A 24,566-nucleotide genomic window follows, 5' to 3' on the forward strand; every position below is an offset into this window, starting at 1 on the left:
ACCCCAAGGAGTTCCCTAGAAGTAAGGAGTGTCTTTCACAATCTCAGGAACTCTGGGCAAAGTCCGGGGTGACCATGTGATTCAGAGGGTGGAGTGGGTGTTGTAAACTATACATTTGCTTCTTTAAAAAAAAAAAAAAAATCCATAAAATACACAGTCTCCTGGGCCTGGGTTCGGCTGTTTGTCTTAGGGGAATCGCTTTCTGATAAGCACCAACATCCTGGCCCCTTAAGCCTTTCCACATCAAGCCGGTCCCCCAAGCATGCAGCCTCCCAGCCTCCCAGCCTCCCAGCCTCCCGCCATCCTGCCCCTTCCCTCACCCTCCTTCGCTTTCTAAGTCCTGAGTCAGGCTTTGAAAAGTCTCTGGACCGTTCTCTTTGCTCTCACGCTAGCCAGATGCTATCACTGCACACCCGAACTATCGCAGACACCTCCAAGCTGCTCTTGCTGGCTGCTGTCTCTCCCCTCTCTGTCCCCTCATGGGCACCAGATGGCTCGCCCTCAAGCAGCACACAGGTCACCTGCCCCCTGCTTGAAAATAGTCCAGTGGTTCCTCTTTAGCCACAGAATAAAATCATCACATCGTAACCCAGGATCGAAACCCCTCCCAGCCGGATTCTGCCATGCCTTTTCAACCTCCACGGGTCGGTCCTAATCAAACCGGCCCCCATGGTGTCCTGGGCACACACCAGGTGCATACTGAGCCTAAAGGGCACTTGAAATGTTGGGGCGCCTGGGTGGCTCAGTCGGTTAAGCCGCCGACTTCGGCTCAGGTCACGATCTCGCGGTCCGTGAGTTCAAGCCCCGCGTCAGGCTCTGGGCTGATGGCTCAGAGCCTGGAGCCTGTTTCAGATTCTGTGTCTCCCTCTCTCTGACCCTCCCCCGTTCATGCTCTGTCTCTCTCTGTCTCAAAAATAAATAAACGTTAAAAAAAAAAATTAAAAAAAAAAAAAAAAGAAATGTGGCTAATGACAGCAAGGAACTTCATTTTTTGTTTCATTCTAATTAATTTAAGCTTAAAGACGGAGCTGTCTCTCTCTCTGGTTACTGGAAAATATCTAAGTGTGCCTGAAACACCTTGGTTTTGTGCCTCTACCTTTCTAACTCTAAATTTTATGAAATCTAAATACAGACCAGGTACCTTTGAGGACAAGTCAGCATCTCAGCTGAGGTTGTCACGAATATAAAAGGCACACTGAGTTTGTAAGACTTTGTATGAAAGAAAGAAAGAAAGAAAGAACGAAAGAAAGAAAGAAAGAAAGAAAGAGAAAGAAAGAAAGAAAAGAATGTAAGGTATCTCTTTAATAATCCTTATATCAATTACACATTGAAATGGTATTTAGGGTATACTGGGCTTAATAAACTATATGGTTAAAATCAGTTTTACTTTTTTTCCCCCATTTTTCTAATGTGGTTACTAGAAAATTTAAAATTACATTATGTGCCTTGCATTATATTTCTAGGAGACAACCATGCTCTCGACTCTAGCTCCCTGAAGCAATGATCAATATGCTTCATTTAAAAGTTAGCATAAGCAACTTTGCATGAAAAAAAAATCTTTATATTTGCTTTTTAAAAAAATTTTTTTAACGTTTATATGAGAGACAGAGAGAGACAGAGCATGAGCATGGGCAGGGCAGAGAGAGGGGGAGACACAGAATCCGAAGCAGGCTCCGGGCTCTGAGCTGTCAGCACAGAGCCTGGCGAGGGGCTTGAACTCACAAACCGCGAGATCTTGACCTGAGCTGAAGTTGGATGCTTAACCCACTGAGCCGCCCAGGCACCCCAATATTTACTTTTTAAAAAAACTTTATATATTTATTTTGAGGGAGTGGGAGAGCCAGCTGGGGAGGGACAGAGAGAGAGAGAGAGCGAGAGAGCGAGAGAGAGAATCCCAAGCAGTCTCCGTACTGTCAGCACAGAGCCCAACGTGGGGCTCAATCTCACAAACCATGAGATAGATCATGGCCTGAGCCAAAACCGAGAGTCTGACGCTTAACTGACTGAGCCACTCAGGTGCCCCCCAAAATCTTTGTATTTTTATAACAAAATCATTTTAATAGCTTTTAACCCCCAGTGCCTAGAGCAAATGCTACTATGATCAAACAGCTCTTTGGAGGGAGACACTTTGCTATGTGCTTTACGTATGTCATGACAATTCATCCTCCCAGCAACCCAGGGAGGTGTGGGCATAATTGACTCCATTTCTCAGATAAGGAAAACGGGGTTCAAAAAGTTTAGGTGGCTTATGCCAGGATACTGATGAGGGATACAAGACAGAGAGCAGAGTTGGGATTTGAACCCACATCTGCCCAATTCTCGCTGATGTCCTTTGTGAGCCCAGCTCATACCTGATGGACATGGGCACCTATTCGTTGTTTGCTGTTGAGAAGGACGACCCAAGTTCTAGGTTTCGTGGCCCACACAAACTCCACTGTCCTGTTTGCCCCACCGTGAGCAGGTTCCTTGATTGACTGGTGTCCATCATGTGATGGTGTGCCCTAATCACCCCACCCCACGCAAGCCCTTCAGCTACTTCAAGTCGCTCAATAACCCATATTGTGACCTTATCCAGCCATTCCAAGTTAGCACAGTGTATAGCAAGTTCTGCCAAGTGGGGCTGAGCCAAAAGTGTTCTCTCTACTCCCTGTCTAGATCCCTCCAATCCTGGAGGGCTGCAAATCCAGCTGGCCCCGCTCAGAAATGCAGGAAAGCAACCTGGAAGTAGGCAGGTGGCTGTCTCCTCATTTAAATTAATTACATACATTTAGCGAGCCGTTACGATATGACATGCTAGATGCCGAAAGATACGAAATAAGTTAGCGGTGTCCCTTGCCTCAAAGGGCCCACATTCTTGAGTGGCAGGTGAGGGGAGACAATTACAGCCAATGTGACCTGTGTTGTGATGGGCGATGTGAGGATCTGTAGGACCGCGGGGGCCAGGTACTGTCTCCCGCCAATCTGGGAAGGGAGACACAGGAAGGAAGGGCTGGGAAAAGTAAGAAAGGAGGGAGAGGGCAGATGGGGGGTGGGCAGGGTAGGAGGGGAAGCCTAAAGAAAAGGAGGTAGGGGGAAGAAGGATGGGAGACAGGGAAGACAGTCTGGAAACCAAAACGAGGAGAACTTCGGGTGTTTGTCACCACTGCGGGCCAAGCTAGAGAAATGGCTGGTGTGAAATTTACCAGGACAGTAATTTGTCAAGAGAAACACCTCCCTAAGAAAATGCTATTATCCCATGAGAGGATTATCCTGGCGGGGGGGGGGGGGGGGAGGTTGGACAGAAGGCTTTTCAGAAATACCTCCTAGCTGGCTATCGAGAAAGTGCCCACCATTGTTCTTTGCTCCCTTATTTATGGAGGTTAAATAAGAATAGGGCCATGGAGGAGCAAATTTGGGGGGTACCCAAGACGTAAATGGAGGTCTACAGTTTGTTCAGATTTTCCCTCGGAGCCCATTGGTCTTCCCCTGTGAGTCTATTGGGTCAAGTATGTTGGTCCCAGGGGAAGTTAAATTGCCCCCAACCCCAGTTTATTAATTGTAACACATTAGTGGAGACACGGTGTGGTGCTTAGGGAGAAAACCACCCAAGGCAATCTTTCTAAATCTGAGCACCTACCCACCCCCCACTCCCCAGGCCCTCTGAAATGCGAGGAGTTCCTAAATTACAGGGGATGAGGTTGCCTTAAGGGCATCAGGCCCTGCCTGGGGCAGTGCTGCAAGTTCCCTTCCTTCCTGGGGGTAACTGTGCTTTCCCTGAGGCCCTTAGCAGGAGTCCCAGGTGAAGGAACAAACTGAGGATTGATCTGAAGCACACTCGTTATGTATCTGCTATTCTATAAAGCACTCATTGACTTCTTGCCCAAGGTGGCCTTGGAAAGGGCAGTGATGAGCCAGATATTTAGCAGGCTTCTACCAGAGGGGCACAGAAGTCCCCAACCAAGGACTGGCTCATAAAGGACTTCAGTGCAGTATGTCAGCCATTTTCTCCATTGGGATACGCTTTCAAGAGCCCGGGAAGATGAACGTTTCTGAGGTTTAGTTTAGGCCCCATGTCTGTAAAATGGGGGCAATTTAGATACGATCTCATTATATCCTCCCAGATAGTACCGCCCTGAGCTCCAGACAAGAGAAGTCCCCACCTCCACCTGTGCTTAGAGGGTCCCGCTTTGGCTCTCTCCTGGTGCTGTCCCTATTTGTAGGGCGAGACAAAGGGACCTGCCCAGAGCCTGTGCCTCTCCCAGACAAAAGGCCAGGGAACTAGAATCCCTAAGTACCTTATCCAAGCAGACCAAGCCTGTGTCCCTGAGAGTGGGTCTGTCCTAAGGGGCGACTACACCACTGATGTGCCCACCTTGAGGCCCAAGGGCTGTCCAAGAGATGTCTACCGATAGGGGTGTGACCAGAGCATGGGCTTGTGATCAGAGGTATCCACATTCACGATCATGGGGCTTCCCTCATCATCCATGACCCTCGTGACATAGACACCAGTTCATCGATTGGTCAAGTAAATACTTTGACAGCAGGGAAACATGGTGACATTGACTAAAAGCCTGCTCTGTCATTTTATATAACTCTCCCCCCTTATATAACGCTAAGATGATTATACCCACTTTGCAGATTGGAAAACAAAGCCCATGCTCTTAGTTCACTGTGCCAACATCTCCACTTGAACCTCTGCTCTCTGCGCGGATCCCTTATACTCTCATTATTGATGGAAAGTAATAAACTCGTCCCCTCTTGAGAGTTCAAATTTGGGTGACAACCCCTAATATACATGCACTTTTTTCATTGTTGTGTTAAATTCTTTTGATGACAAAGGGATCCGCTGGGGGACACATCAGCCGCTATGAATGAACCTGAGCAGAGGAGATACGTTTACACTCAGAAGGAAGAGCTCGGGAAATATCAGGAGCCCGTTCTGACCAGGACAATATTGCTAAACTTTCAAAGCGATGTTAAAGAAGTTTGGTTGCTGCTTCCTCCGAGAGTCTAAAACTGAACCTCTCATTTATGGACAGAAATGGAGTGGATTTATCTTGTAATTAATCCTCAAGACAAATCTTTATGTTCAAACACTCCCATTTTACAGATACGAAGGGCAAGGCTCGAATACGTTGAGTTCTTCCCAAGTTCCTGCACCCACACTATATTCGCTGCAAAATGATGAGCAAACCATCTGATACGATTTGTGTGGTTTGGATGGAAACGCAGATGACCTCCCTACCGAAGAGACTTTTTCTTCTTCCGGTTCTGTTTATTTGCAAAGACGGGAAACCATCGTTAAGTACAGAATGACTGGAGTCAATAGCTTGACAAGGCGATCGGTTTCCCTCTGCTTTTATGTCTGCCTCTCATCTTCCAGGCAGGCCTGGCATAGCCCTCCCACAGCCAGGAGAAAGCTAATTCCTAAAGCAAGAGACAGGGACCTTGATGACTGTGTTTCAGCTTTTCTAGACCCTTCCAGGCTAGGACTCTGACTCAGCAGCTGGCTGCCTTTCCCAGAATCCAACCATAAGCTAGCCCAGCTTTTCCTTAGCAGCTGACCCGGGAGTTTGGAGACAGACGTGCTGATGACATTATGGGCTCCATGAGCCAGGCTGCTGCATTCAGACAAAGGCTACACGGACTTATTTCTCAGTGCCCCTGTGTGTGAGCCCTTACTGCTTGATGGTCAACTCGACCGACTGACCCACCCTAGCGTTTATGCTGAGGCCAAAGCGAGGTCTACAGGCTGCGATGTGTGATGCGACCTGGCTAGCCAGCTGGCCAGGAGTGTGGTTCCTGGAAGCAACAGGCCCGAGCCTGTAATCCAGCGTTCTGAGTGAAAGAAAACTTCTTCGGCCAGATTGGGAGCAGAGGATTTTAAGACGCAGGAATAAACTGAGGCTTCACAGCCTGAAACTTCCCTAGAGAAACAGAAGTTAATGTGAAAGAGCCCTTACCTGTTTCTGGCAACGGGCAGCCCCTTTACAGGCAATAAAATATAAAGATGATCCCTCATCTTTAAAAAGCTCTGAGGGGTGGGGTGCCCGGGCGGCTCAGTCGGTTGAGGCCCTGGTCATGATCTCGCAGTTCACTTGTTCGAGCCCCGTATCGGGCTCAGAGCCTGGGGCCTGCTTCGGATTCTGGGTCTCTCTCTCTCTCAGCCCCTCCCCTGCTCACACACACACACACACACACACACACACACACACTCTCTCTCTCTCTCTCTCTCTCTCTCTCTTTCTCTCTCAAAATAAATAAAACATTAAAAAAATTAAAAATAAAAAGCTCTGAGGGAAAATAAAGGGGAGGGACTGAGCAAGATGTTTTGAGTTTCTCAGAAAGGATCTCAGATTTACGGGCAAAGCTTTTTGTTCGTGTCATATAAATAGACTGCCCGTAAATGAATCCGATGCTTTATGCAAGGTGTAAGGGCTTATATGAGTGCCGGCATGTGTCTTTAAGACGGCACAGGCTTCTGAGTTCAGATAAGCCGAGTGAGGTCACAGCTGGTCCACAGCAACTCATGGATCTTTCTCGGAGGCTGAGAAAAGTACAGCCAGTAATTAAAGTCATGTTTTCCATTAATAACAACAACAACAAAAAACCCCACCAGCAACACAACTCTGCATGCCTAGTTTCATACAAAACTTTCCACGTGAGAGGCAAATTTCATTGCCAAAAAAAAAAAAACAAAAACAAAAAAACGTGCCTTCTCATCTCTAACTCACGTTAAGGGAACGTCTGGGGTTTACGCATCATGTAAATATGGCCATAAGCTTGGCTTCTCTTTTCTCATTTCTACATCAGCCACCTGGAACATTTTACAAACTAGAGGCTGGGTTCAACATATGGAACATCTTACCAGAATCAGCCTAAGAGCTGGTGAACTTCCCGATGACAGCCAGCTGCAAAGGGGCTGGAAAAACAGACCCGCCAACCACCAAAAACTACGGGACTCTGTGGTGCCTCCTGGTTATAAGCACAGTTAGCTGCTTAAGTTTGAACTTCATCCAGCTGGACATTCGGGGCACAAATGCAACTTTGGCATATCAGAAAGAGCACCGGATGTAGAGTCCAAAGGGGGGGGGGGCAGGCGGTGGTCCTCGTTCTGGCTCTGTAAGTGGCCAGGCTGGATGAGGCTTCCGTTGTGTCACCTCGAACCTTTTCTTCCCCATCAGCTACTCAGGGTGAGACAGGAGGGGAGCAGGTCGACACTGGGTGTTCCTAGTCCGGCTCTTGTGAGCAGAGAAGAGAATGAGAACAAGTAGGTCAAAGTGCTTCGGGGCCTTGAAAACATTACACACATGGCAGGGATTGGTGTCGCGGGAGGGCTAGGGAATCCCCGTCCCTTTCTAGGACCGGAAATGAAGATCCGAAAAATCCATGCCTGTGTTTATGTGGAAGAAAGGATTAGAACCCACCTATTGGATATCACTGATGAGGCAAAAGAAGACTTGTGTAGCAAGGTTGCCGGCTGTGTTGTTACCCTTATTAGAAAATTAACCGCAGGTTTAACCATCAAGTAATGTGGCTGATTTTTAAATAAACATACCTAAGCGGGCGTTGTCCTATCCTGAGTGGCGAGTAGTCACCTGGGCAGGGGAAACACTTATTTAAATTAGATTTCTCGGGGCGCCTGGGTGGCGCAGTCGGTTAAGCGTCCGACTTCAGCCAGGTCACGATCTCACGGTCCGTGAGTTCGAGCCCCGCGTCAGGCTCTGAGCTGATGGCTCGGAGCCTGGAGCCTGTTTCCGATTCTGTGTCTCCCTCTCTCTCTGCCCCTCCCCCGTTCATGCTCTGTCTCTCTCTGTCCCAAAAATAAATAAACGTTAAAAAAAAAAAATTAGATTTCTCATCATTTGGAAAAAAAAAAAGAAAAAAAAGTAACTCCTCTTTTGGAATTGTTCCCAGAGCCTCTGGCATATTCTTTGGAATGTGCATGTCTGAGGGTGACAAATTTTTGTCCTTTCTGGATAATACTGATTTTTGTAAATAGCCCAAAGTTATTTGGCACGAAGTGTAGGTAAATGAGCTAAACCATACCATTTTTTTTTTTCACTGCAAAAAAGCTGTGACTGTAAGATAGGAGGCCTATCTTCCAATTCCAACAAAAGAGTTACAAGTAATTGATTTCAAGCATCGCCAGTATTACTGGAAAGGGCCCGTGTCCTTCCTGAAGTGACCATGTCACAGACGAAGAGCTATTTGGAAATGGATTTCTACATTTTTAGTCACAGCTTCGCTGTTTATCTCACAAGACTGTTTGCCGCCAGACCTTGGGTTTCCAGAAAGAATAGAGCATGGCAACTAATCAACCATTTTATCACAGCTCCTCTGGGGCATCAGAATCCGTCGTTTGCATGTGGCTAGCAGCAATATGCTTCCAAGGAATTCACATCTGGGGCCTCTGGAAATCTAGCACCCAGCAGATTCAGTTCTAACCAAGGACTCTGTACTCCCTTAGCCAGTTTGGATTTTCTTTTTTTAGTTACGGAACAATCTATCTGGAAATGAAAAAAGCATTAATACCGTTACAATGTAACCCGAAGCAACTGCTGGAGTGGATTTGCTTCTGGTGCAAACATATACCTTAGGTTGTTATTTTAAAACGAACACAATCACACGTTCATTCATTGAACGTGGGACACTGTGGGTACCTCAGTGTTAAATGATGCGTTTTCTTTTACGGAAAATGTTATTTTCCCCACTTCATTTTTTTTTTTTTTAATTGTGATAAAATTCACATAACATCAAATGCATCATTTGACTAAAGTATACAATTCAGGGCATTTAGTACATTCACGACGTTCTGCAACTGTCACCAATATGTAGTTCCTAAACATTTTCTTCTTCTTCTTTTTTTAAATGTTTATTTATTTTTGAGAGAAAGAGAACGAATGGGGGAGGGATAGAGAGAGACACAGGATCCGAAGCAGGCTCCAGGCTCTGAGCTGTCAGCACAGAGCCCGATGCGGGGCTTGAACCCATGAGCCGAGCGATCATGACCTGAGCTGAAGTCGGACACTCAATCGACTGAGCCACCCAGGCCCTCCTATCCACTCATCTATTGATGGATATAGGGCGGGTTTTCTTCTTTGGGCTCTTCTGAACAGTGCTCTGTCATGAACACAGGTGCACAATTTTTTGTTTGAATACCTGTTTTCAATTATTTTTGACCTATAAGTAGAATTGCTAGTTCATACGTCAGTTCTGTGTTTAACTTTCTGAGGAACCACCAAACCTCTAACTCATTTTTTTTTTTTAATTTTTTTTTTCAACGTTTTATTTTATTTTTGGGACAGAGAGAGACAGAGCATGAACGGGGGAGGGGCAGAGAGAGAGGGAGACACAGAATCGGAAACAGGCTCCAGGCTCCGAGCCATCAGCCCAGAGCCCGACGCGGGGCTCGAACTCACGGACCGTGAGATCGTGACCTGGCTGAAGTCGGACGCTTAACCGACTGCGCCACCCAGGCGCCCCTCTAACTCATTTTTTACACTTATAATTTCAAGGTGGCTTGACTATTAAATAGAAGCAGTTGGACCGCTATCGGCAAACCTCAGGCTAGGCCCAACGATGTCTCTCAGAAACACTGACCAGAGCCAGTTAGACTCGATCTGAGCCAACCAAGGGTTACAGGCAGGGCTTTGAATAGCTTTCTCTGCTGCTCTGCATGTCACAACATGAACCGGCTGGGCAGGAATACCTTCCTGACTCCTAGACACCCTCCCTTCTCCATTATGCTGCACACACTTTTGGAAAAAGAAAGGCAACATGTTAACCACCTAACTTCCAGGCTTCCCTCCTGTTTTTGCAAATGAGTTCAGATCAGCATCTGGAGTCCGAAGAGACACGGTGCGTGGGGGCCACACCTGCTCCCGTGTCGTGGGCAGAGGTCAGCCGCTTCATGGTTGGAGAACAGGGCCTCCTGAACACTATTGAGACTAGAGAGATTTTTCCATCCAGGGTAGACTTTTACCGTACATTTTGCCAGAAGGCCCCGCCCGGTGATTCTGACTCTATCAATCCATAGATTCTGGAGGTGAACCTATCCTGCTTTGTAGATTGTCCATTGTCTACCCTGCAGGCTTGGCCAGGACAACAGGACATAGTCCTACTATAGCCATGTTTACTGAAGCCTATTTACTGACTCATGAGGCTTCTTGGCCATGAAGCCAACCGGACAGCAAACTGATTGGCACTGATTTTCTAAATTTAAACCTGCCCTGTGCCTCTCGGAGTGCTGACCTCTTAACCACAACTGCCTAACACAAGGGTGGCTTCTGAGACACAGGGCCCCAAATCAAGGAACGTTACCTTTGCACTGCCCAGAGCAGAGACCGACCAAAACGGCTGTTTCCACTTGAAACTAAACACTGAGAATAAAGAAGCTGGCTTCCGGGGTCCTGTCTGCACAGTCTCTCTGCCACCCCAGCTGTCACTTGTCGCTCGTCCCCTGGCAGCCCTTTCAGGTGTCCGGGCCTGAATCTGTTGTCAGGACACAAAAAAGTCCCTTGGCTGGTCATATCCTCTGTAATCTGGCAGGAAACCTAACATTTGCTAGCTCCAGTCCTAGGTCAAACAGACAGCTTATCTGCTTCCTTGTAGGGAAGAGTCTGCTTCACTGTGTCCGGTTTAGGGGGATTTTCACCATGACCTCACCCTCCTGCAGCTACCATCCACTGACTTCGGTGCGGCACGAATGAGGCATTAGCAACCCCTCCTCGCACATCTCAGATTAACATCAACTCCAGTATCTGCTCTTTTGCGGGGTCTGAGAATGCCAAAAAGAGTTGGGGGCGTGGGGAGGGGGGCTGATGATGTGTGGGTATCATTCCAGGCTTGGGAGAGCAGGATGTCAAAGAAACCACCTCAAGAAAAGGCCCTAAAACCTTCCAGACTCGCGCCTGCTGCCTGAATAGCACCCCAGCCAGGGGCCTCGAAATCAGGCGCGCGAATCTTGACAGCAGGCGGCGGGAACGTAACCCAGCAGTGAGAGCCGTAGGAGAGCCCCAAAGGGCAGGGTCTGGGACCCGGTCTCCGGCCTCCTGCCTCCGGGCTCGGGCTCGGGGAAGCGGCCCTCCTGCCAGTCATTGGGCGCAGCTAATTAAAGGGAAACAGAAAGTCGGGTTCCAAGCGCGCGCCCCGGCTGGCCGGAGACCACGTGACCATTCCCAGCCCCACCCCAACCCCCGCGCGCGCCGAGCGGCGGCCGCGGGCACCGGGGCTAGAGCTTGACTCGCCGGGCCACGGCGGGAGGCGGCGGGTTGGAGCGGGGTTGGTGGGAAGAGGCCTCGGCGTGCGTGCGTGCGTGCGTGCGCGCCCCCGGGAGGCGGCGGGCGCGCGCACGCCCGGGGGCCACCGCCCCTCCTGGCCCCGCCCTCTTTCCCTCCCTCCCGCCCTCCCCGGCTCCTCCGGCCCGCCCTGCCCGGCCCGCCCTGCGAGTCACCTCTCTGGTTCCCTCCCTCCCCGGGCGCGCTCGGGCCGCCGCAGCGCTCCCCGCCCTCGAGCCTCGTAGCAGGAGCCGCCCGCCGCCCGAGGAGGAGGTGGAGGGAGCCGGAGGGGCCCGCCGAGGCGGCGGCGGCGGCGGCAAGATGGCGGACTTCCTGCCGTCGCGGTCCGTGCTGTCCGTGTGCTTCCCCGGCTGCGTGCTCACGAGCGGCGAGGCCGAGCAGCAGCGCAAGTCCAAGGAGATCGACAAATGCCTGTCCCGGGAGAAGACCTACGTGAAGCGGCTCGTGAAGATCCTGCTGCTGGGCGCGGGCGAGAGCGGCAAGTCCACCTTCCTGAAGCAGATGCGGATCATCCACGGGCAGGACTTCGACCAGCGCGCGCGCGAGGAGTTCCGCCCCACCATCTACAGCAACGTGATTAAAGGTGCAGAGCGGGGGTCGCCGCGGGGATCGCGGGCCCGGCCGGCGCGGGGTGGGGGGGGCGGAGGCGGCCGGCGCGGGGCCGGGCACCGCCCTCGTTCGCTCCTTCCCGGGCAGAGGACCCGGCCCGGCGGGCGGGCGGGCGGGAAGGGGGCGCGCCCACCCTGGGCGGCGGTCCTGCCTGCCCGGGGTGCCCTCGACCCGCCAGGGGAGAGGATGCCCGGGGGCGCCCCGCTTTCCCCCTTGCCGTTCGAGTGCAGGTCCCCTGCACCCCCCGCCTCGCCGCTGGCCTCGCCTCCGAGAGGGAAGTGCCTCGAGGTGCGGGGTGACCGCTCCCGTCTTCCACCGGACGAGGCCAGAAGACCCGAGGGCCAGCCCCAGACCTACACTCCCCCATCCCCCGCCCGGCGCTGCCTGCCCAACCTCGCCGCCCGGGGTGGGTGACCCGAGTCACATGGGGTCGGGGCTGCTCCCAATTCCCTGCTTCCTTGGCTGCCTCCTAAGCAAGGGAGTTCTGGAATCGTTTCAGTAAGGAAACTTTTGCCTGAGACTTGTCAAGGGCGAAGGGTGACAGTTGGTGGGCCCTTTGGGGCAAAGATACGAAACTTCGGGGAGTCCTGTGTACTGTGCTGGCATCAGGAAAGAGTAAACCCATGCAGTTAGTCTGAAAAAATTAGCATCAGTGGTTTTTCGCCTCATTGTCACGGCGGGGCAGGATGTTTTGCCTGTAATCAGTATGCAACATGTCCCACTCTCCTTTTTGCTTAATAAGTGAGGGCAGGAGAGGGGGGGTTCCACCTCATTCTGTACTATTTAAATAAAACTGTGCGTTGGTATGAAGAATCTTTGCCCTAAAAAGTGATGCAAAGCCTGTGCAGGTTGAGTCAGTGAATCACTGTCGTCTTGGATCATAGACTCTGCTTCTGTTTGACAGCATGTTTAAAACTGAACTTTGCTCTTAAGTGAATTTTATTTCTGCACTTCCGGAGAATTGGAGAAGGTGATTCTTATTTCAGCGACAATTCTATTCCTTATTCTTAGTATCGAATATTTTCTACTTTTTATGAAAGGCATTTTGGCAGATTTGAGATACAGGGCCTGGTGGTTCAGGTGCATCAGGAAACTCCCATCTGGGTAGCAGTTGTCCCGGAGTTTGCTACAGATTTCAGCAGATTTTCAAGCAGTGTTTTTTCAAGTGGGATTTTTGTTGTTGTTGTTCAGGAAGTTCTTAAGCAACTCCTTCTCAGTCACTCTTTTTTTCTTTTTTCTTTTTTTTTCTTTTTCTTTCTCCCAGGATTGAGGAGAGGAAAACTTCTCCCCGGGAGAGGGGACCAAGGGGCATTGAGGGGAGAGGAGTCAGCTCTGAGCCCTGGTACCCCTGCAGCTAAGCTGTGAAAAACAGTTGTGTTTGTCCCATCTTAATGTTTAGCACAAAGCTAATTGAGGGCTCTTTCAAGGCTGCAGACTCCGCCTTGCCAGTCCTTAATTATAGGTACCTTTGTATCCTGATGCAGCCAAACTTCTGGAATTATGTCAATAGATAGAGTCAACATAGTAACTGATTACGAGCCAGGTAAACACCTGGTCCTTGTTGTGCACCGGCTCCTGATGTGACCCTACTCTAACATTGGCAATGAGATGAAGTAAGTCACAAGACATCTCCTTTTTTTGAGTTGGCGTGATTAGAAGGTGGACGGCAAAAACGGATTTTCAGTTATCCGGACAAGTGACCCGAGTAGTCCCGTGGCTGTTAAGATAGATGGACCAAAGGTCACAGTGCAGTGATCAGAGATAACTCGGTTTGAATTAACCTGTGCGAGTTGAACGCTCTGTTTTGGTACACTTTTCACAGCTGCTCTTCTTCCCCGTTTGGGAAATCGAAGGCTTTCCCGTGACTTACCCTGATTTGAGGCTTGGTTTGGGAGTCTTTGAGTTTTGAATGTGCTCTTAGAAGACTGGGTGTCGGGTTAAAGCAGGATGCCTGGGGAACGAACGGAACTCTGAGTGATAATGTTTGATTCTCGACATTTCATAAATGTCTTGTTGAGGGGCTCAGAAAATCTTAGCCGCAGTTGCTTCCAGAGCCTGCAGCATAATTTCTTTTTCCTTCACCAGCTCTGGTTCTCTTGTGACTCCCCTCTATTAAAACTGTGTAAAAAGTGATCTTATAAATTAGAACATGTTAAAATCCTTCAGAAGGAGCAATTGTGTGAATAGTGTTTGCTTTTCCAGGCTCTAATTTTATGACTGTGAACAACCGGCTTTTTAAGCTCTGCAGAGTTGCGGGTGTTTTGATGTTGGTCTCGGTTTTTGGAGGAGGTAGGCCTGCAGTAGTTACGAAGTTTCAGAAAGTAATACCGGGATAGAACCGGTGAGAGTATCCAGTGGCTCCTGGCTCATCTTTTCCTTTCTTTTTAAACAAAGGTATGCGGGTGCTGGTGGACGCGCGTGAGAAGCTTCATATCCCGTGGGGAGACGACTCAAACCAAGTCAACGGGGACAAGATGATGGCATTTGACACACGGTCCTCCATGGCGGCCCAGGGAATGGTGGAAAGTCGAGTGTTTTTACAGTATCTCCCGGTTATACGAGCATTGTGGGCAGACAGCGGCATACAGAACGCCTATGACCGGCGTCGAGAATTTCAACTGGTAAGAGATTTGTTCTTTTAACGTTGTTGTCGATTTATTTTAGTGACATTCATCGGGAGCTGATTGTAATACACCTGTTTTCGCTGACTCCCACGACAAAAATGTATGTCTAGAATTTTAGCCTCAGAAAAGTTGGGTTGCTATATGGATGAGCTTCTGACTAAGCAAGATAAAAATAAGCTGAACTCCATAGAGTTGGTGACGCAGAGGTGTTTAATTGGTCATTTCTTTTCTTTTCGCAAATAAGATGATAGTGATTTTCATGGGTATTTTCTCCTCATTTTAGTCTCCTTTTGAAAATAATATCCTCTCAATTGCCACAATGAAATTCATCCTCCTAAAAAATTGATCTTTTACTCTTGGACTGAGAGCTCAGTAATGAACTGAGTTGTTCAAATGTGTCATTTAGACTTGAAGGTACTCATTTTATGATACAGGTTAATTAAAATTTTTTTTTTAATTTTTTTAACATTTATTTATTTTTGGGACAGAGAGAGACAGAGCATGAATGGGGGAGGGGCAGAGAGAGAGGGAGACACAGAATTGGAAACAGGCTCCAGGCTCCGAGCCATCAGCCCAGAGCCCGACGCGGGACTCGAACTCGCGGACCGCGAGATCGTGACCTGGCTGAAGTCGGACACTTAACCGACTGCGCCACCCAGGCGCCCCGATACAGGTTAATTAAACATATAAAGAGACTAAAGTTCTTGATAACATTTAAGTCATTGTGTTTTTTATATATCTGCTTTCTCTGTGTGTTTTTTAAAGGTTTCTAAGCACATTTTACAGAATGTTTCTTTTTTTAAGTTTATTTTGAGAGAGAGAGCACAAGTGGGGGAGGGAGGGGGTGGGGGGGGGCGGGAGAGAGAGAATCCCAAGCAGGTTCTGCCCTGTCAGCGCAGAGCCCGATGCGGGATTTGAACTCACCAACCGTGAGATCATGACCCGAGCCGAAATCAAGAGTCGGATGCTTAACCAGCTGAGCCACCCAGGCGCCCCCAAAATGTTTCTTTTTAAAAAGCAAAATAATCTTAGAATATCATAAAACTTTGTAATTGTTACCCAGCACTGAAGGTAGGGTGGAAAAGAAAGGATCTGATTGGGGTTAAAGGTACAAAAATAGTAATTGAAATCAAGTGTTTTGCAGTTTAACTGTGAAATGCTTTGATTGTATTCTGAGTTTTATTTGCCAAAGACCGGAGAGATCCCAGGAATAACAATCTAGACTGTATGCAGTTTGGAGGCAGTACAGATTTGAAGTGTTTTACCATAATATAATCAAAAAAAAAAAAAAAAGTGACAGTTAAAAGTAAAACTGCTTAGAAAGTGGTTCGATGATGTCATCGGCCTTAAAGTGATCCACGGTTATGGGTGTGGCTACAAGAAGATGTACAGCTAGGAGTCTTTGCCATTTCAGTTCATACTCAGAAGCCAGGCTTGGTTATTAAAAGTTCTAGAGATGTGTTCATGCTAGTTTTTTATACAACTGATACTGAATCTTTATTTTCTTTGAATTATGGTTCTCATGGGCTCCGTACAGCCTGAGCACTTGATCACATACGTCTCGCGTAGTTCTCGTCAAGAGCGTGTGTGTCTTGTCCAGTATTTGTCCGTTAGCGGGAGGCAAAGCCTGTCTCACACTCTTGTTAAAATGGAGGAGTTGGCAACATTACATTTTGAAAATCGGGCATTTCACTTGACAAGTGACCTCCATCCAGTTCTCAGACTTGTGGCGGAATTTTGCCCTCTGGTTAGTATTCGTTCTTTGATAGCTGATGGTTCCTCCATACGCCCTTTTCCCGTCCCTTGTCCCCGTCTCTCCCGGTTTAAGTGCTGCTTGCTCTCCTTCTTAATTCATTTTGTTGACAAGTCACACTTTCTCTCCAAGGTTTCTCAGGATGTTATTCATCCTTCCTGGTCAGGGAAGAAACATCCATCTTAAAAGCATATGGTTCATATTGGTTGGATGAATAAACAAACAGCTGTACCCTAAGTTTTCTGTAGGAAAGTTCCGTAAGTCCATTTAATTGCAGTTGGGCTCCACTGACGCTTGAATCTGGACATTTACATCGTGACAGTTTGGTGTCAAGACTGCCATGTCGTCCTAGTTGAGAAAGCATTCCTAAGTGTCCATCATTCGGAACAAATCCCTAAAACTGCTCAGGACCCCACATGGTCGTGACTTGACCCAGCTGATGCTTTGTAGCAAAGAAGGCATCCAGCACAAGGAGAGACAAGTTCCAGAGATACTTCTTTTCCTCCTAAAAAGTAGGGACAGAAGAAAAGAGGACCAGGGAGAGATGTAAATTTTTTTTAATGTTTCTTTATTTTTGAGAGAGAGACACAGAGAGACAGAGAGACAGAGTGCAAGTGGGGGAGGGGCAGAGAGAGAAGGAGACCCAGAATCGGAAGCAGGCTCCAGGCTCCGAGCCGTCAGCACGGAGCCCGACGTGGGGCTCGAACTCACAAACCACGAGATCGTGACCTGAGCCAAAGTTGGATGCGTAAACCGACTGAGCCACCCCGGTGCCCCGGGAGAGATGTAATTTTAAACTCCCGGAGGACCGGAAGTTTTTTCCTGGGTGTACTTGGCGTTGTTGATGGTGCCTGGCGCGTATGGAAGGTGCCCCGTTATTCCCCTGAATTCATGATTCTTGGACTTTTGGAGGCTGTGTGGTGCTTGGGGTAGCGTTGGACACTGAGAGGGCAGCTGGCTTACTGAAGATTTTCCTGACAGTTCTCTTCAATTCCTTTTCTCTACACACAGAAACCCCTGAGTCCTGTCTTTTCCACCCCCTGAAAAATCTCTGGCGTCCATTTCCTCCTTTACACTGATTTCTTGGCACCTCTTGCTTGGACTCCTAAGTAATCTTGTTCAAACGTAGCATGGGTTGGTTCAGAAACCCATGCTCATTCTCCGTTACGTCCAGAACAGAGTTCAGCCTCTTTATTTGAGTCAAGACTAGCTAGCCTACCTGTGATTCCAACCATATATTCATTAGACTACTTCGCACATCCTGTAACCTCTCGATTTCCACATACCCTGATTTTCTGCTGCTTTGGCTGTCTGTACAAGGTCTGTCGGGTTTTTCATCATTGTATCTATTCATTAGGTCTTACCCTTGACCTAGAAGAACGGTAATCACATTTTAATGTGACTAAATGTGGTCCCTGGACCCCTTGCATCAGTGCTTGTTTAATACAAAACAACAAAAAGAGCCCTAGACTCCCATCACAGGAGGATCTGATTCAGGAATCTGGAATGGGACCCAGTGATGTGTATTTATTTGTAGCAGACAGTCCTCCGTGATTTGGATGAATTTGCTCCTTGGCCACCCTGAGGAACAGTGCCTCAGGGTCAGGACTTTGTCCAGCCCTCCCTACTGGAACGCGGCTCCCTGCCCTGTCTTCTCTCCTCCGTGTGCTTGCTTCTAGCCCCCCTGGGTCGCCTGTACTCCACTCGTTGCCACTTGTATTTGGTCCTCCCACTGAAGTAGAGGCTCTCTTGGCACGTCTTGTCTTTTTCTCACTCACTAGCATAAGCCTGACTCTCATTAACTCATTTTCTAGACATTCTGAAGTATAAGGTTCTTGTAGAAAAAAAGAAACATCTCACATGAAGTTTCTTCTGGGAAATAGGAATCATTTCTGTACGTAGTTTGTTAATTTTCCAGGAGATGGGAAGTCCTTGTATTACAAAACCATAATTTTTCTTTTTACGTTTAACAATGTATATTCTTGAATCTTGGATGGAAAAAGTAAACCATCGGGAAAAGGGTAGAGTTAGCAGATGAATAAAAGTAGCCTTTTTTGTTTGCTTCAACTAATGATTGGTGATTAAATTTGTTGATGCAAATTGAAATGCAGAAAACAAATGGGAACGGTTTTTAAACCTCTTTATGGCTCTTTTTTTTTCTTCCTTCAGATGAACAACTGCTTTATAACCAGTCTTTGGAGCAAGGGATGGGGTAGTGGTATCACAGCCTGGGGTTTTAGCCAGCCATTCATTTGTTAGGAATAACTTCGGGTGCAAACATGAATGTTTTCTTTCCCAAGCTCCCAAAGGCAAACATTTCCTTTTCTGGTTAGTTTCATTATGGGTAAGCCAAATAGTTTACTGTGGAAGAAGAAAAATCTAAGATTTACATTGCTGTGCTGGCTTAAGGTACCTTCCTAATTCTTAGAAACGAGCTCACGGGGTAACACATCGTTAAGAAGTGGTCTCCTTTAGTACTGGATCGAATATTCGTGATGCTGTGCCTTGCAGTATGTTCACTGGGGCCTGCCACTGTACAGATGAGATGCCCTCTGGAACACCTTGTGTGACTGTAGTCGGGGAATTTGGTAACTTCGACGACTAGAGATGGGAGACAGGGCTTGGCCGGGAGCCGATAGAACTGGAGATACGGAGCAAACCTGACAAAATGGCCAGGAATCGTTGCCAGATAATTGTTTTGAATATTTAATACACAGTGACTTATTCAGAAATAGAAACACCGTTAATGGAACTGGTCATATAGGGCAGGAAAGTGTGAGTGGGAGGGACATTCTAGAGCTTCCTACTTTCTATAAACACTTTAACTTGTCAGCATTAATACAACTTCCTGTAATGACCAGTCTTTCTTTGCAATCCCTGAAACCAAAGCTGGGGTTTTTTTTTGTTGTTGTTGGTTTTGTTTTGTTTTCTTTTCTTTTTTTAATCACGGTACCTTCAGTTAGACTTAGTCTTTCTTACCCAAGTAGTACAGGTTGTGCTCGATGATGGTGACGCTTCTCCGAGCTGATGAGGTGGTTTATCCGCGAAGACAGAACTCCTGTCAGTCTGTGTAACGGAGTAACTGTTTAGCCTCAGGCACTGATCTGTGCCGAGCAGCCGAGTGCTAAGTAAAGGAGGAACTTCAGTTTGGGCTACAATACTTATTTCTTTATTTGTATGGCAAAATGGATTTGAAACACTATAGAGTGAGAGGCACTGGTTTATTCTTTAGCAGTAATTTGGGTTGGCTTTAAAAGGTGAATCAATTACCATCGTCTGTTGAAAATACCGTGTGTCTGTTAGAGAAGCAATTGGTCTGTTTCCTTTATGAATAAAATCAAATCAGGACTTTGACTTCCAAGTTGCAAAAAACTTATTGTCTACTGATTCTAGGATCACGGTAAAATATCTCCGCATACATAACAAAGGGATTATATGTAACATTAAAAACTGTAGAGATTTTAAAATTTAGATTTCTGGGGCGCCTGGGTGGCGCAGTCGGTTAAGCGTCCGACTTCAGCCAGGTCACGATCTCGCGGTCCGTGAGTTCGAGCCCCGCGTCGGGCTCTGGGCTGATGGCTCAGAGCCTGGAGCCTGTTTCCGATTCTGTGTCTCCCTCTCTCTGCCCCTCCCCCGTTCATGCTCTGTCTCTCTCTGTCCCAAAAATAAATAAACGTTGAAAAAAAAAAAAAATTAAAAAAAAAAAAAAAGACTATTTTAAAATTTAGATTTCTATAGATAGAATTTCCTTTTTGGTGAATTTGATCAGATGAAATCTGATCCACATCTTAGAAACCCAGAGTTACAGGACTGTATGTTAAAAACAAAAAGAAGGGGCACCTGGGTGGCTCAGTCGAGCAAGTGTCCGTCTCTTGATATTGGCTCCGGTTGGGAGCTCGCAGTTGTGGGATCGAGCCCCACCTCGGGCTCTCGCACAGAGCCTCTTTGCGATTCTCTCTCTCCCTGTCTGGCTCTCTGCCCCTCCCCCACTTGCGTGTGCATGTGCTCTCTCTGAAAAAGAGTAAATAAACATTTAAAAATAAGTAAAAAATAAAAAAGAGGGTGCTTTGGCATGTGCTTATAACGTTAATACAATTTTGTGAGATAGTGTGTGTGCATGTGCATTTACATGGATACGTATCTCTTGATATATTATGTCAGTGTGTTCATGTTTATATCTATAGCTTAACTAGCTATGGGATGTTTAGGCTCTGGGTGCTGAAGGGATATTGTAAAATACTGTGCTGCTTTCTCTATTATTTTTATTGCTAAATAAAGCTAGTGGTATAGTAATATGTGTTGCTCAAAAAATGTTCATTAAACAACCACGGGATGAAGCGAGGAAATCGTTTTGTTTTGAAAACGAGGCTTGAGTTTCAGAATTCCGTACTACAGTACATTTAACCCGGGAGAAAGGTTTGTGAGCTCAAGTTGAAGAAAACCGTAATTGCCAAAGGCTTCCTGGATGGAATATTCCCTCTTCGTCTTTCGCAGATAGGCAGAGGCCCCACCAAGCTGGGGTACCTAGTCCTGTTAGCCCCAAACAGGTGCCAGTTTCTTTCTCCAGAAAATTAATTCAAGGGCTGGTAATTATATCACTTTTTAATACCTTATGTTTTATAAAAATTGCTTTGTACCTTTTAAAGCCCTTTCAGCTACATTGTCATAAAATCCTTTAAAAAACTGAGAGGAATAGAATGCATGCTGTTGTCTCCATTTCACAGATTAGAAAACTTAGATGCCGAGAGGTTTCTTGATACTTTGGTTCACAGAGCTGGTAAAAGATGGTACAATAGACCCTGGAGCCCTGATCTGCTGACTGCTGGTCCACAGCACTGGGCACTGAACCATTGTGAAGCACTCAAGCATGATGTCCATGGAGCATTCTTTCCTTCCATTCCCAGCCTCTCTGGCCAACACGCATTCACACAGATAATTAACACTCCCCTAGAAAGTTCTCTTTTGAGTATGTGTAAGGTTTTATTAATACATTGGGTGCCTGAGTGGCTCAGTTGGTTGAGCATCCGATTTCGACTAGGTCGTGATCTCGTGGTTTGTGGGTTTGAGCCCCGCATGGGGCTTGCTGCTGTCAGCGTGGAGCCTGCTTCAGATCCCCTGCCCCCCTCTCTCTCTGCCCCTCCTTGGCTCGTGCTCTCTCTGAAAAATAAATAAACATAAAAGAATACATAGCGTTGCACTGGTAGTCACAGTTCCTGCCTTCTGAACTTTCGTAATATCCCTGTGTCATTCCTTTCTTACTTTATTAACTTAGGTCATAGTTATAATGTAATAATCTTAGATGACATTTAATGGTAGAGTTACTAACTTAGTGGTACAGGTTCATCCTCACCACCGTTCATCATGATAAAGGCTGTTTGGATCTTCACATCCTTGAAAACTACGTGTACTAGTGAGCCTCAGCTGATGTTCCGTCAGTGAACGTGGCTTTTAACGTGTACCCTGAAACATGAGAGCCTAGTGGCAACCAGCGTGAAAGGCAGCTATGTATTTTTCTAAGAAATTGTCATTTGGGAATGGGCCCGTGTCCAGCACATGGTTGCCCAGATTTGCACTTGGTGTGGAGAAGGGGCTGTCGGGACACCTGTGCTGTTATTTCATGAGCTCCTTTGCAGTGTTTTTTTTTTTTTTTTTTTTTTTTAACGTTTATTTATTTTTGAGACAGAGAGAGAGCATGAACGGGGAGGGTCAGAGAGAGGGAGACACAGAATCTGAAACAAGCTCCAGGCTCCGAGCTGTCAGCACAGAGCCTGACCCGGGGCTCGAACTCACGGACTGTGAGATCGTGACCTGAGCCGAAGTCGGCCGCTTAACCGGCTGAGCCACCCAGGCGCCCCAGCTTTGCAGTGCTTCTTAGGTAGCTGTCACAGTTTTTATACTGCTTATGAGCATTCCAGATCGTGGTTTGTGTTGGTTTTTGTTCCAGTTAGAAACTGCCTATTTTTTTAATTGAATATATCTGGAAATTGACAATTAATTTCATTTCCTTGCTTGAAAGTACTGTGTGTGTGTGTGTGTGTGTGTGTGTGTGTGTGTGTGTGTGTGTGAGCTGTAGGATAGAGTTTACTTTTGTCATTGTGAAAAAAGTTTTTTTTTTGCAAGATGCCTTTTTTCAAGAGAATTTGTTAACATCCACATTAGCAGAGCTTTATTAGAATGGGTTGATAGGTATCAATGAAATAGTAATATTGTTTTGAGAACAAGACTTCAGTGGCCTTGGCTAAAGTTACCAATCTGTTACAGTGGTAGTTGTTTATGTTAATCTTTCCAACTTAATCGCTTTCTTCTTTTTGCAAAATGAATAAAAAAGATTTTTAAAATCCGTGCTGTCGATGAACTTTTTCATCCCCAACTATTATAAAACAGATGCAGAAAACTTGAGTGGAATTACTCTTCGTTGACTTTTTTTGGCGTTAGGTCTAAGTCATAAGACCTGTGCAGTTGGTATTGCTCCATGTATCTTCCGAGCAAATTTGAAAATAACCATATTCCAACTTACTGATTTATTTATTTCACATGTTACAAGACATTTTTACAAATGGTTTTAATGTGATGACCTTAAAATTCGCTGCGGTTACCTGCTCTCCTGTTGGGTAACATGGAACTAGATGGTGTGAGTTTGAACAAGTCCCCCAGCCTTTTCTGTTTCTGAAATCTCCCTATCTGAGGGCTTGCTGTTACCAGTTGTTACAGAAATTACATGAGATGATCCATGTAAAGTAAAGCCTCTGGTGCAGTGCCCGGCTCATATTAGCCATATTATTAACATCAGCTCCTGGTGTTCCTCATACGCCACATGCACATAAAGTAGCTTTTTGCATAAGTAGCTTTTACATAAGTAGCTTTTTAAAAAAACAAATGCCTGTAAGCATTGATTTGATTCACTCTGTTGGTTACCAGTATAAAAACCCTGAGTTCTAAAATACTCGGGCTGTGACTTCTGTTCTCACTAGACCGGATGTCGTCTCTACTGAAGGGAACCGAGCTGGCATCGCGCTGTTGGGTCTTGTTGCCTTCTCCTGTCACTTTGCTTGGTTTTCAAGCCGATGTGTAGGCGGAACGCATCAAATCCTAGCTTCCTGCTGGCGGCGTGGAGGTGACCTCTGGCATAGGTGCAGGTGCCCCAGCCACTCCCACTGAATGTGCGTGTTTCTTTTTCCTTCCCTCCTTTTCTGTGTCTCTGCGGACCCTCTGCCCACACACCTGCACGCCCCCCCCCCCTTGTTTCCTGGGCCCGTAGTGGGTAGAGGCTCTGCGAGGATGCCTGTTGAAGAGGGTATTTGGGCTTCTTTTCCAAGGATTAAAAAAAAAAAGAAGTTCCTTACAAAATACAACGATTTTTTAAAGATTTCATGTCCCTTTTTGTGAGATTTTATAACTTCTGATCATTTCGTATAAAAACCATCTAAAAACAGTAGTCTAACAGAACTCTGTTTTCTTGGGGAGCAAAATAAACAAATTTCAGATTTGCTCCCCTAAGGAAAGAAACCATGTTACTGATTTTGTCGTTTAAAAACACTGTTAGTCAACAAACAAAACCCTTTAGCTAAGATACAACAATGTCTTTGGGTTCCTTGAGCCAGAGAATAGGAACCCGTTAGCCTGCGAAGAGAACTTTTCTCCTCTGGGCTTACAGGAGCTGGACTAATGAATAATTGGTGTGCAGACGTAAGAGACTTTCACTTTCCTTTTCAATATCCTGGTTACTCTTTTCTTATTCACTGGATAATCTATTTAAAAGTTATTTTTCTGTTAAATAAGACAGACTGACTAGTCGGACTTGTATAGAGTTGTATGGGCCTCCTGATAGGAAGTGTGGTTGTATCCGTTTATTGATATAAAGTAAAAGGAAAACTCATGGAAGCTACTAGCAGTGAGCAAACCGCACTAGGTTTTCAGAGTCGCTGAAGAGTCACTCACGAGTTACGGCCTGGTCAGCTGTGTGCCACGAGAGGCCTAACAAATGAGAAGATTATGCTTTAAATTGTCATTCAGATACAAGATGGTCTCTAAATTCCTATTTTTGGGGGCGCCTGGGTGGCTCAGTCGGGCATCTAACTTCGGCTCGGGTCATGATCTCACAGTTCGTGAGTTCGAGCCCCACATCGGGCTCTGTGCTGACAGCTCGGAGCCCAGAGCCTGCTTCAGGTTCTGTTTCTCCCTCTCTGCCCCTTCCTGTCTCATGCTCTGCCTCTCTCTCAAAAATAAATAAAAATTAAAAAAAAAAATCCTATTTATTGATTTTTTTTAAAAACCTAAGTAAGTGAATGCTGTATATTCACA

At 46.8% G+C, this 24,566-nt stretch overlaps 1 protein-coding gene across 1 annotated transcript in view; it reads left to right on the forward strand.

Annotated features, from left to right (window-relative positions):
• Positions 1-11,403: 11,403 nt before the first annotated feature.
• Positions 11,404-24,566, forward strand: part of GNA13 (G protein subunit alpha 13) — a 44,064-nt gene continuing 30,901 nt past the window's right edge. Inside the window, exons 1-2 of the mRNA XM_086687835.1 lie at positions 11,404-11,862; positions 14,283-14,509. Of these exons, the coding sequence (XP_086543961.1) occupies positions 11,580-11,862; positions 14,283-14,509 (510 nt within the window). The 5' untranslated portion in view covers positions 11,404-11,579. The remainder of the gene's footprint in view (positions 11,863-14,282; positions 14,510-24,566) is intronic.

Source organism: Puma concolor, chromosome E1, assembly GCF_028749965.1.
Source record: "Puma concolor isolate L17-30 chromosome E1, mPumCon1.1.hap2, whole genome shotgun sequence".
NCBI lineage: Eukaryota > Metazoa > Chordata > Mammalia > Carnivora > Felidae > Puma > Puma concolor.